Here is a 12,093-nt window from a genome sequence, read left to right as displayed (position 1 = left end):
AAAAAAAACACCAGGTCGTTTGGCACAAAAAAAAAAAAAAAAAACAATAAAAAAAAAAAGAGCTGGAAGCCCCACAACGGGTTGTAGCACAATCGCAGTGTGAACTTAGCCTTATTTAGAAGCAATATAAAGATTGAATTTACACAGTCTATGCATTTGTAATACAAACACGAAAACTGAGACAGACTAAATGTTTAATCATCTTCCTGACCAACAAGATTTAATTTGAAAACAATTAAAAACAATTAAAGCGTCATTGTCATTTGGGAAAAAACTATGACATACGGCCCAGCCATGTCAAAAGTTTAGATCGCAGCGGTCTCGGTACTGAGTCCCACTGTAGTCGCTAGTTAGAGCTGGGTGAAGTGCATTGCCGTACGCACCTCACTCCCTGGTTGTCACTCAAACCCCATAGACTCTAAGACAGAAAATGAATTGGACCTATTGAACATATATACTGGAAATAACATTACTTTACTACTTTTTATCCTTTCCTTCTGCTCCTGATGCAAACTGTCTCCTCTCTTCTCCCCATTGTCCCACTTTTAGTCTGGCGTACATCCTGTAATGGACTTCCTGTTCCTGTTGTACACTCTAGCTGGAATTTCAGCTAACTATATCTCCCTCTCACAATATAGAAAGGCACCTGTGAGTCACCTCTGTTGTCTCCATTGCCCCACTTCCAGTCTGGTATACAATCTGTAACAGACTTTCTGTTCCTGCTGTACTCTCATGCTGGAATTTCAGCCAACTATCTCTCTCACACACACACACACATAGCAGGTGGGGTTATAGCCATATTTACCAGACATAACTTTTGTTACCAATATATGTTAATTTGTTACAGGTAAAAATAGGTTTCATCATCATAAAACTGCTGGGAATTTTTGTTTTTCAGCATCTGGAGGTCCACAGTTTGGAGAGCACAGATATAGATGTTTTCATGGTACTGGTACTGGTTTACTTGTATTTTATATCGGTGTGGCCCCTAAGGATTAGTGAAATAGTTTCTTACTGCAACATCATTGTACAACTTGAGGCACACCAGGGCCTCAATGCAAAATCTGAACCAGGACCCCTCCCACCATGTGTGTGGCAAATGGGCCTTTGGACCCCCTCAAACCCTGGGGAATTTGCACCTTTGCATCCTTTCCTGAACTAGGCCCCTGACTAGGACAAGTATAAAGTCTTGAACCTATGATGATTATGTCCAGGGTCTATGCTGGGTGTGAACATACACAGCGTAATACTGCTGACCGTGTATCTCTTGTTAGATAACATTTTTTGGAATACTCGCTGTTTACATATCTCCCGAAGAAAGAAAAACACACGTGATTTATGATAAAACCGTGCCCGGCATCTGTAATAACAGGTGAGTCACTGTGGTGTGGTTCTGTATGTTTTACTTCACTTCTCAACGGAAACTCAGCTTGAAAAAAATCCCTTACGCGCTTACGGTCTCATCAGTCAGTCGCCAATAGTCAAGGGGAAATCTAGTCTTTCCCAGAAATTCATGACGCACAGAATGTTTTTTAAGGTGAAGTGCGCGCTTCCAACAAGTCATGGGAACCCAGCTGGGGAAAATATTTTTATGGCCTAACAAATTTTCGAAATGGTTTGTCTCGTATGGACACTCCTTTTACTAGCGGTGGTGACAGGGAAGGGCAGATGTGGGGAAATTATGGACATAAGGTTATATGACCAAAGGTCTATTGAGTGTTGCTGCGGTGTCCTGGAGCGGGGTCACCTTTTGCTAACTTAAAACTGTTCGGATGGTTGATGCCATGGTATCTAGTCTAGTCTCAGGTCTATGTCTGTAAATGTATTGCTATGCAAGTGTATTTTTTATATAAATACAACTACAATATTCCAGGACTAAATAGTAATCTGTAATATTTACAGGGGTATTACTAACACAAGTGGATGCCTCAGGGACAAGAGCAAAGCTGACGGGCCCTCTAGCAAAGAAAGGACTAGGGCCAGGTATGCTCTGGGCCGGTCTGTTACAGACTGACAAAATGGCAGATTTTAGCCTCAGACATGGTAGACTGGTAAATCTGGGCCAATGTAACTAAAATAATAACACCTGAATAGTACTTATTTTGTCTTTTATTGAACACATTGGGGATAAAAATAAAAACTGTCATTCTTTGGGTTATATAATCACCAATATTTTGGCTCTTAGGTTATTCTGTATTTGATGCCCCAACATTTGTGCTATTTTATGTCCAAAATAAATCACCTCACAAATAAATACCTCTCTGAGGTATGTTTACAATGTCATTTATTTAAAATGAAATAAACATGAAGTTTAACTTGGTGGATTGACATCATTTGGTTTAGATATGGAAAAAGTGCCAACGTTTAAAAGCAGAAACATAATTTACATGACCCCGGTGAAAGAACACGAGGGCAACAAAACAAAAACGTAAAAGGATAAGAAGCGCTGGGTCCGGAGACTGGGGAGGAGGATAAATGCTTTGACTCCACATATGACTCTGGAATGAGACAAAGCAGAAGCCACAGATCTGGTTTTGGTGGATCCAGATATTTTTCAATTTTGTCATTTTTCCCTTTGTAAATTAATAGCATTAGCTTACACGTGTCTACAATTTCCTATTCATTACAATGTATCATTGCTGTGTACAGAGTATTAATGGAATTACAAGGAAGTAAACAATTCATTAACTATTAATTCCTATAAATCAGATTTACATGTAGGGTAGATAGATAGATACAAAGGTAGACGAATCCAACAGCACACCCGAGAATCTTCAGTGTAACACAACAGTGCTTTATTGGCCCATGTTCACAACACGACGTTTCAACGATATCTCACCGTCTTTATCAAGCATGGTGTACAAGTGTTGGTGCCACTTCAAATCATCTTGTTATCCAATACATACATCAATCTATAAATCCATATAAAATACATCCATAATACAATACAGTCATCCCTCAACTTACAATGGCCTCAACATACAATAGTTTCAACATACAATGATCTTTTCTGGACCATTGTAACTTGAAACCAGACTCAACATACAATGTACGGACAGTCCAGATCTGTAAAACGTGTCAATGGCTGAAAGAACCGACCAATCAGAATGGACATTTTACTGGTAAAACCCCTGTATTACTGAAGTGTATGCACTGACTGATGTCTGGTAGCGCCCCCTACAGTACAGGGAGGCATTACATGTTCTGTACTCTTTACCTGTACCAGGGTTAGCTGCTCCTTTGAACACCAGGTGAGGGCGCCTCCATGTTACATTTTTAGGACACTGTGTTCTGTACAGGACCCTGAAGAAGCTCCTGTCCTCTACATAGACAGTGATTACAGCTCCAGCAGATCTTTATTACTTTTATATGTAAGGATTTGCTTTATCTATATTAGTTAACTACTTATTTTATTTTAATCCTCACTTTTTTCCTATTTTTGGATGACATTTTGGGGCTTCAGAACCAATTACCAGGTTTCCATAGAGTTATAGTCTCAACATACAATGGTTTCAACATACAATGGTCGTCCTGGAACCAATTAATATTGTAACTTGAGGGACCACTGTATATATATAACGTAAATGCAATGAAATACATAATAGTGAATATACCGATCCTCATGTAAAATACATTTATCACAGCATATAATAAAATATTGTAATTAAGTGCCAGCTGGATGTGTGCACAAGTGCTAATTAAAAACAAAGTCGTCATGGGGACGGATCCACACACACCTACACGTGTATAGACGCCATGCCGGCATTCACTTCCGTAATCTCTAGATACGGGTCATGTGACACACACCTGACCTCACACACTGTCACGTGATCGGCGCCAGTATTCATGCCTGCGCACCTCTCACACTGATGCTGAGAACGGCATCAGGCTATGTGGCAAGGCCAGAGATAGTCACAGCTCAAAAAGTGTAATCGAGTAGAAAAAGGGTTTGTACTATATATGATATAATGTATAGGCGACTCGATCACAGATCAATACCCAAGTATAAAGGTATGAATATTGTAGCTTCTGACAAAATAGCAGAAGAGAAAGCGTGTTATAGCCGTATTGTAACCGCAGAGTGTGAATAGTGTGTGAAAACAAATAAAATCAATTAAGGAATAAAAAATTCTAATATAATAATAGAAACTATATGTACTAAACGTACAACACTATATGTGCATATATATGATAATTATATTTTGTATATAAAAAATATATATGTATACGGCACATATGTACATACATGTGTGCACATACTCATACGTAGATGTATGTGTAGATGTGCATCTAATATAATGTGTAAAAAAAATTGTGAATACCGTAAATAAAAGTGATCGGTGTGAAAAAAATGTCTGCACCCTTTCTGCTTAGATAGATAGATATAGATATGAGATAGATAGATATGAGATAGAGATAGATAGATATGAGATAGATATGAGATAGATAGATAGATAGATAGATATGAGATAGATATGAGATAGATAGATAGATATGAGATAGATAGATAGATAGATAGATAGATAGATATGAGATAGATATGAGATAGATAGATAGATAGATATGAGATAGATATGAGATAGATAGATAGATATGAGATAGATAGATAGATAGATAGATAGATAGATAGATAGATAGATAGATAGATATGAGATAGATAGATAGGAGATAGATAGGAGATAGATAGGAGATAGATAGATAGGAGATAGATAGATAGGAGATAGATAGATAGGTGATAGATAGATAGATAGGAGATAGATATGAGAGATATGAGATAGATATGAGATATAGATAGATAGATAGATAGATATGAGATAGATAGATATTAGATGAATAGATAGATATGAGATAGATATGAGATAGATATGAGATAGATAGATATGAGATAGATAGATATGAGATAGATAGATATTAGATAGATAGATATGAATAGATAGATAAATAGATAGCAACAGTGTGCTGCTGTATTCTCCTGTTGCTGTATATTTAGCCCAGCAGCCTGCACCTGTAAGCCAGGTTTTTACAATAGTTTGGAATTAATTGTGCTGGCCAACTTATTCTTTGGTTAGATAAATAGATAGATAGATAGCATCAGGAGAATACAGCAGCACACTGCTAGCACAAAGATATAGATAAAACATGAGTATATAGATGAACCATGAGTATATAGATAAAACATGAAAAGCTATACAGCTGTAATGCAACAAATGAAAATATGAAATTATGAAACAGTGAGGTACTTAGCTTGCAAATTTGGCGCCAAATAGCTTGGACCGTCCCACCACGGTAAGGTGACCTCATTCTGGGACGGACCCTACACTATGAATATGCCTCTGTGTGAACAGTACAGCAGGCATGCAAGGTCTGAAACATCCAAGGCACCTTATATACACCTAATAGAGGTGGGTGGGGTGCAAGAGCCAACATGGAGGTAGCCACTCCCCCGTATATGTAATACAACCAAAGGATAAATTGGCCAGCACTATTGATTCCAAACTATTGTAAAAACCTGGCTTGCAGGTGCAGGTTGCTGGGCTAAATATACAGCAACAGGAGAATACAGCAGCACACTGCTAGCACAAAGATATAGATGAAACATGAGTATATAGATGAAACATGAAAAGCTATACAGCTGTAGTGCAATAAATGAAAATATGAAATTATGAAACAGTGAGGTACTTAGCTTGCAACTTAGCTAGATAAATAGATATGAGATAGATATATATGAGATATATAGATAGATAGATATGATATAGAAAGATAGATATAAGATAGATAGATATGAGATAGATAGATAGATAAATAGATAGATAGATATGAGATAGATATATAGATAGATAGATATGAGATAGATAGATATGAGATAGACAGATAGATAGATAGATAGGTATGAGATAGATAGATAGATAGATATGAGATAGATAGATATGAGATAGATATGATAGAGATAGATAGATATGAGATAGATAGATAGATATGTATGAGATATATAGATAGATATGAGATAGATAGATAGATATGAGATAGATAGATATATATATAGATAGATATGAGATAGATAGATATGATATAGACAGATAGATATGAGATAGATAGATAAATATGAGAAAGATAGATAGATATGAGATAGATATGAGATAGATAGATATATAGATAGATATGAGATAGATAGATAGATATGAGATAGATAGATATGAGATAGATAGATAAATATGAGAAAGATAGATAGATATGAGATAGATATGAGATAGATAGATATATAGATAGATATGAGATAGATAGATAGATAGATATGAGATAGATAGATAGATAGATAGATAGATATAAGATAGATAGATATGAGATAGATAGATGGATAGGGGATAAGATGTCTGATCACAGGGGTCCTGCTGCTGGGGACCCCCACGATCTCCTTGCTGTACCCCTGTTTCTCAGCTGTACAGAGCGAGATCCGGCCCCTTGTGACATCACGCCCCCTCCCCTCAATGAAAATCTATGGGAGGGGGCGTGGCCCCCTCTCATAGACTTGCATTGAGGGGGCATGGCCGTGACATCACCAGGGGCGGGCCAACCCCTGCAGCGTGAAAACAGCGTTTGGAACATTTACTTCCGAACGTTGGCCAGTGGAGTACCCCTAAAGCACAATTTACATTTGCAATAGGAAAACAATGTGAAGGGGTTCAGATTTATATATAATGTGGTGACCCCAGATGTTTGTTCATTTGGCTCCTCTGAAAAACCTAATGCAAAATTCTGAAATAAGTGAAAGAGACACTTACCTATAGTAGTGATCACAGTCCCAGCAAAGAAGAAGGAGCTGCCCAAGTCCCAGTGACTGTGCTGACTGGAAGTGTTTCCTAATGGTATTATCCCTGCGTTTATTGCCGCCATAACATGCTGTAAGTTGAAACGGAAGCTGTTAGAAAACATGAAACACATCATGTCGGGTGATGCTGGAGGATTTAGGAAACTGCTTCTAACTCAATGACATTAGAATCACATATGGCTTCCTAACACAGCTGTCATAGCATTATTGAAATCTGGTACTAAATATGTCCACAATTCTGTGATTAATAATTTCACGCAATATCTTAATTACAGTTCTGGTTCATTTTCTCAGAAACAGAGCTCCAAACCCCCTTCCCGGAAATAAAGTTAGCCCAGATAGATAAATAGATAGATAGATATATAGATACAGCACAAGAGAAGGTAGAGCAGCACGTCCCACAATAGTATGATAGCGGTGCAAGCAGCGAGTGGAGCCCCGGTCAAGGCAATTTAGACATCTAGGAAGGATGCCGCAGCACACGGAAACTTCAAAAGTATGAACAGTGGTTTATTCCATGATAATACAAGTTAGCAACGTTTCTGCTGCCAATGCAGCCTTAAATGGGCACTGTCACCAACTTTATTTTTTGATATGTTGTAGTACTTATGTACTACAACATATCTCTAATATACTTTTATTATTATTTTTTTTCATTAAAAAGGTTTAATTTACATTTAAAAACCGGCCACTGAAAAAGGACTGATTTTGGAGTGGCAATCAGTCCTTTTTCAGTTAGGCTGCACTCGCTCCCTGCCTGTCAATCAGACAGGCGGGAGCGAGCGCATTGGCTCCCCGGCCACTGGCTGGGAGGCCACTCCTCCCCCACATCGCCGCCGCCGCCGCCTCGTTGCCGCCGCTGTCCCTGCACGCCCGCTGCCGGACTCTGCAGTAACTGCAAGTGTAATGAGGGAACGGGGTACGCGGGGCGGGGGGGGGGGGGGTTGGGGGGGAGGAGTGAACGGGCTAGTGCCGTAGCGGGGGGGGGGGGGGGTGTAACGGGCTAGCAAAAAAATAAAATAGGATGGTGGGAGCTACCCTTTAAGGCTGCATTGGCAGCAGAAATGTTGCTAACTTGTATTATCATGGAATAAACCACTGTTCATACTTTTGAACTTTCCGTGTGCTGCGGCATCCTTCCTAGATATATAGATAGATATGATAGATAGATATGAGATAGATAGATATGAGATAGATAGATATGAGATAGATATGAGATAGATAGATATGAGATAGATATGAGATAGATAGATATGAGATAGATAGATAGATGATAGATATGAGATAGATAGATAGATAGATAGATGATAGATATGAGATAGATAGATAGATGATAGATATGAGATAGATAGATAGATGATAGATATGAGATAGATAGATATGAGATAGATAGATAGATATGAGATAGATAGATATGAGATAGATAGATAGATGATAGATATGAGATAGATAGATAGATGATAGATATGAGATAGATAGATAGATAGATATGAGATGATAGATATGAGATAGATAGATATGAGATAGATATGAGAGATAGATAGAAAGAATGAACTACATAGTGTGGGAGTAGCTCAGTAGATATGGGCAAACAGTAGTAAAAACAGTCAGATACAGTTCAAATGCAAGGCTTCTCTGGGTCTTTATTGTCCAAACACAATTTCCTGCCGAATTCACACTGGCAAAAAATAATAAAATAATAAAAAACCTCCTCATCCAAGTACTAGCTGCACATGTTAACTTGCCCTCACTATACAGGAAATGTACTGACAAAACTGACTTCATTTGTTGCCTTACACAAATGGCAATGGTCCGAGGAGAGGCTATCAGACCTCAGGCCCTGCAGGCAAGTTCCTCTCAGTTGAGTACCTCTTGATAAAGGGAATCCGAAACGATCGTAGGGGTCGGGGCTCTGCTGCTTATGATGGGTAAGGCAACTCTCTTTATCTGATTGAACCTTCGGTGCACTTGCAGTCTGCATGTATCCATGGACAGTGTCTGAGTATTATCATATATATTTAACACTGTGCAGTAATATTGTGATAATTATCACTAGTTCATACACATATGCACTTTTGGTATTTTTTGTATACTCAGGCATTTTATTGAATGTATATCACACTACTGGCACCTTGGTAGGAGTAATGTATGGCATGGAGTGCAGCCTTCAAAAGGAACTGAGAGTACACATTTAGACTCATTACTTGTCTTAATATATTATATATTATCTCATCATAGTCGGCAGTAACCCTATTTTTTGTACTAGTACTTGACCTTAATTCCACTTCCAATTACTTTTATGCGTCTCTTCACACTGTTTTTTTAATATGATACAATAAAACATGATTCTATTTGTTAAGGTGTTGTCTGAACTCTTCTTTTTCTCTGTATACAAAGTTCCTCTCAGTGCAGTCTTTCACCTGTTAACTGCTGTCTTCAGCACCTGTGCTGATCTGGGCTATTGTATAAAACCTAGCCTGGCCCAGGAAGGGGAATGAAAAGCCCCACTATCAAACCTGGCTTTTCAACAAAATTCCAGGCCTGATAACAGGAGTTGTCCATAGTCTGCTAGGAATTTAACTCTTTACTGGATTTTTTCCTTAGGAAAATATAGAAATCCCCGACCACCATTCCTGTCACTGTCTCACAATAGATAGATAGATGTGAAATAGACATGTAAGATGTGGAGTGCACCTTACTGAAGGGATGAAAGGGGATGCCCCTCAGCAATCTGTGCTGTCCCTTCTATGCTGCCCACAGTGAAGACCAAAACATTCCCCCACAAGACCTAATTCTAGATTGCCACAGCCCAAGGACTGTGTGTAAGTAAGTGCCATTCCATTTGTGACACAAGTGGGGACATAGCTAGTATGTGTCACCTGCTCAGAAGAAAGAGGAGGAGAAAAGCAGTCTTACACAATGCTATGCAGTGCGGCACAAGCCACTTGGTAAGCAATCATCCCCCTGCTATGGGTGCGGGCTGTCTGGTGCTACTGCAGTGACTGTTGCAGGACGGAAAGAAGCAGCCCCATGTAAGAAACAAAAGTGTAGATGGGGAGGGAGTCTCACTTCTGTAAGTGTGCAACATTGATCAGGAAATCCAAATAGACATAAGAGATTGGAAACAAAAGAAGTCTCCCTCTTGTGGATAAGCAAGTTTACGAAGCAGCCTGAAAAAGGCAATAAGGTGCAGGCAGAGCATGAGTCTCCCTCCTTTATGTGACCAAGAGTTGTCCAGGCTGGGGACATTGAATGATGGTCACCATGGCTGGGGTGAACATCTTGTAGGTAAGAGGACATGGGAGGAGGAGATGTCTCCTTTCCTCAGGTTTACCACTGAGTAGGACAAGTGAAGGCGAAACTGCAAGAGGGTGGAAGATAAGGAAGTCTCCCAACCTGACAGAAAGGAGCTACAGCAAAGACTGCTGTGTGACGGGGTGCTGCAGGAGGAAGACTGCTGTGTGACGGGGTGCTGCAGGAGGAAGACTGCTGTGTGATGGGGTGCTGCAGGAGAAAGACTGCTGTGTGACGGGGTGCTGCAGGAGGAAGACTGCTGTGTGATGGGGTGCTGCAGGAGAAAGACTGCTGTGTGACGGGGTGCTGCAGGAGGAAGACTGCTGTGTGACGGGGTGCTGCAGGAGAAAGACTGTTGTGTTACTGGGTGCTGCAGGAGGAAGACTGCTGTGTGGTGATGGGGTGCTGCAGGAGAAATACTGCTGTGTGATGGGGTGCTGCAGGAGGAAGACTGCTGTGTGATGGGGTGCTGCAGGAGGAAGACTGCTGTGTGACGGGGTGCTGCAGGAGAAAGACTGTTGTGTTACTGGGTGCTGCAGGAGGAAGACTGCTGTGTGGTGATGGGGTGCTGCAGGAGAAATACTGCTGTGTGATGGGCTGCTGCAGGAGAAATACTGCTGTGTGATGGGGTGCTGCAGGAGGAAGACTGCTGTGTGATGGGGTGCTGCAGGAGAAAGACTGTTGTGTGACTGGGTGCTGCAGGAGGAAGACTGCTGTGTGGTGATGGGGTGCTGCAGGAGAAATACTGCTGTGTGATGGGCTGCTGCAGGAGAAATACTGCTGTGTGATGGGGTGCTGCAGGAGGAAGACTGCTGTGTGACTGGGTGCTGCAGGAGAAAGACTGCTGTGTGATGGGGTGCTGCAGGAGAAAGACTGTTGTGTGACTGGGTGCTGCAGGAGGAAGACTGCTGTGTGGCGATGGGGTGCTGCAGGAGAAATACTGCTGTGTGATCAGGTGCTGCAGGAGAAATACTGCTGTGTGATGGGGTGCTGCAGGAGGAAGACTGCTGTGTGACTGGGTGCTGCAGGAGAAAGACTGCTGTGTGATGGGGTGCTGCAGGAGGAAGACTGCTGTGTGATGGGGTGCTGCAGGAGGAAGACTGCTGTGTGACGGGGTGCTACAGGAGAAATACTGCTGTGTGATGGGGTGCTGCAGGAGGAAGACTGCTGTGTGACTGGGTGCTGCAGGAGAAAGACTGCTGTGTGATGGGGTGCTGCAGGAGGAAGACTGCTGTGTGATGGGGTGCTGCAGGAGGAAGACTGCTGTGTGACGGGGTGCTACAGGAGGAAGACTGCTGTGTGACGGGGTGCTACAGGAGAAAGACTGCTGTGTGATGGGGTGCTGCAGGAGAAAGACTGCTCTGTGACGGGGTGCTGTAGGAGAAATACTGCTGTGTGATGGGGTGCTGCAGGAGGAAGACTGCTGTGTGACTGGGTGGCGTGACATCTCCCCTGTACCAAGGAGGTCCCCAATGGGACTAATGGATTGGAGATAGCTGTGGATAGGGTTGCCACCTTTCTTGCAAAAAATACCGGCCATGCAAATTTGTATAATTAATTATATATGCGTAACATCACAGATACATATGCAGGGGAAATTTTGTCCCATTCTGACCCCTATAACTTTTCTATTTCTCCCTATACAGGCCTGTATGAGGGCTCATTGTTTGTGCCCTGATTTTAACCATATTTGTTTTGAAGGCTTTTTTTTTTTTTAGAAAATTCGGGAGTTGCAGTTAGTTACTAACTACAACTCCCAGCATGCCCTGATACAGCCAGTGGCTCAGCAGCTGCCCCAAACAAAAACTACAACTCCCAGAATGTTGGACTATATAGTAGTATATAGTATAGGTCAGTGTTTTCCAACCACGGGTGCTTCCAGCTGATGCAAAACTTCAACTCCCAGCATGCCCGGACAGCCAACGGCTGTCCAGGCATGCTGGGGGTTGTAGTTTTGCAACAGCTGGAGGTGC

At 41.2% G+C, this 12,093-nt stretch overlaps 1 protein-coding gene across 7 annotated transcripts in view; it reads right to left on the bottom strand.

Moving 5' to 3' along the window:
* KCNK2 (potassium two pore domain channel subfamily K member 2) overlaps positions 1-12,093 on the bottom strand; it is a 209,851-nt gene that overhangs the window by 133,040 nt on the left and 64,718 nt on the right. For all 7 annotated transcript variants that reach the window (XM_056568323.1, XM_056568325.1, XM_056568321.1 and 4 more), the window contains one exon: positions 6,780-6,897. In XM_056568323.1, coding sequence (XP_056424298.1) covers positions 6,780-6,897 — 118 coding nt within the window. The remainder of the gene's footprint in view (positions 1-6,779; positions 6,898-12,093) is intronic.

Source organism: Hyla sarda, chromosome 3 (genome assembly GCF_029499605.1).
Source record: "Hyla sarda isolate aHylSar1 chromosome 3, aHylSar1.hap1, whole genome shotgun sequence".
In the NCBI taxonomy this organism is placed as follows: domain Eukaryota; kingdom Metazoa; phylum Chordata; class Amphibia; order Anura; family Hylidae; genus Hyla; species Hyla sarda.
Note: the sequence above shows the minus strand (reverse complement) of the source record. Positions and strands in the feature narration are given on the sequence as shown.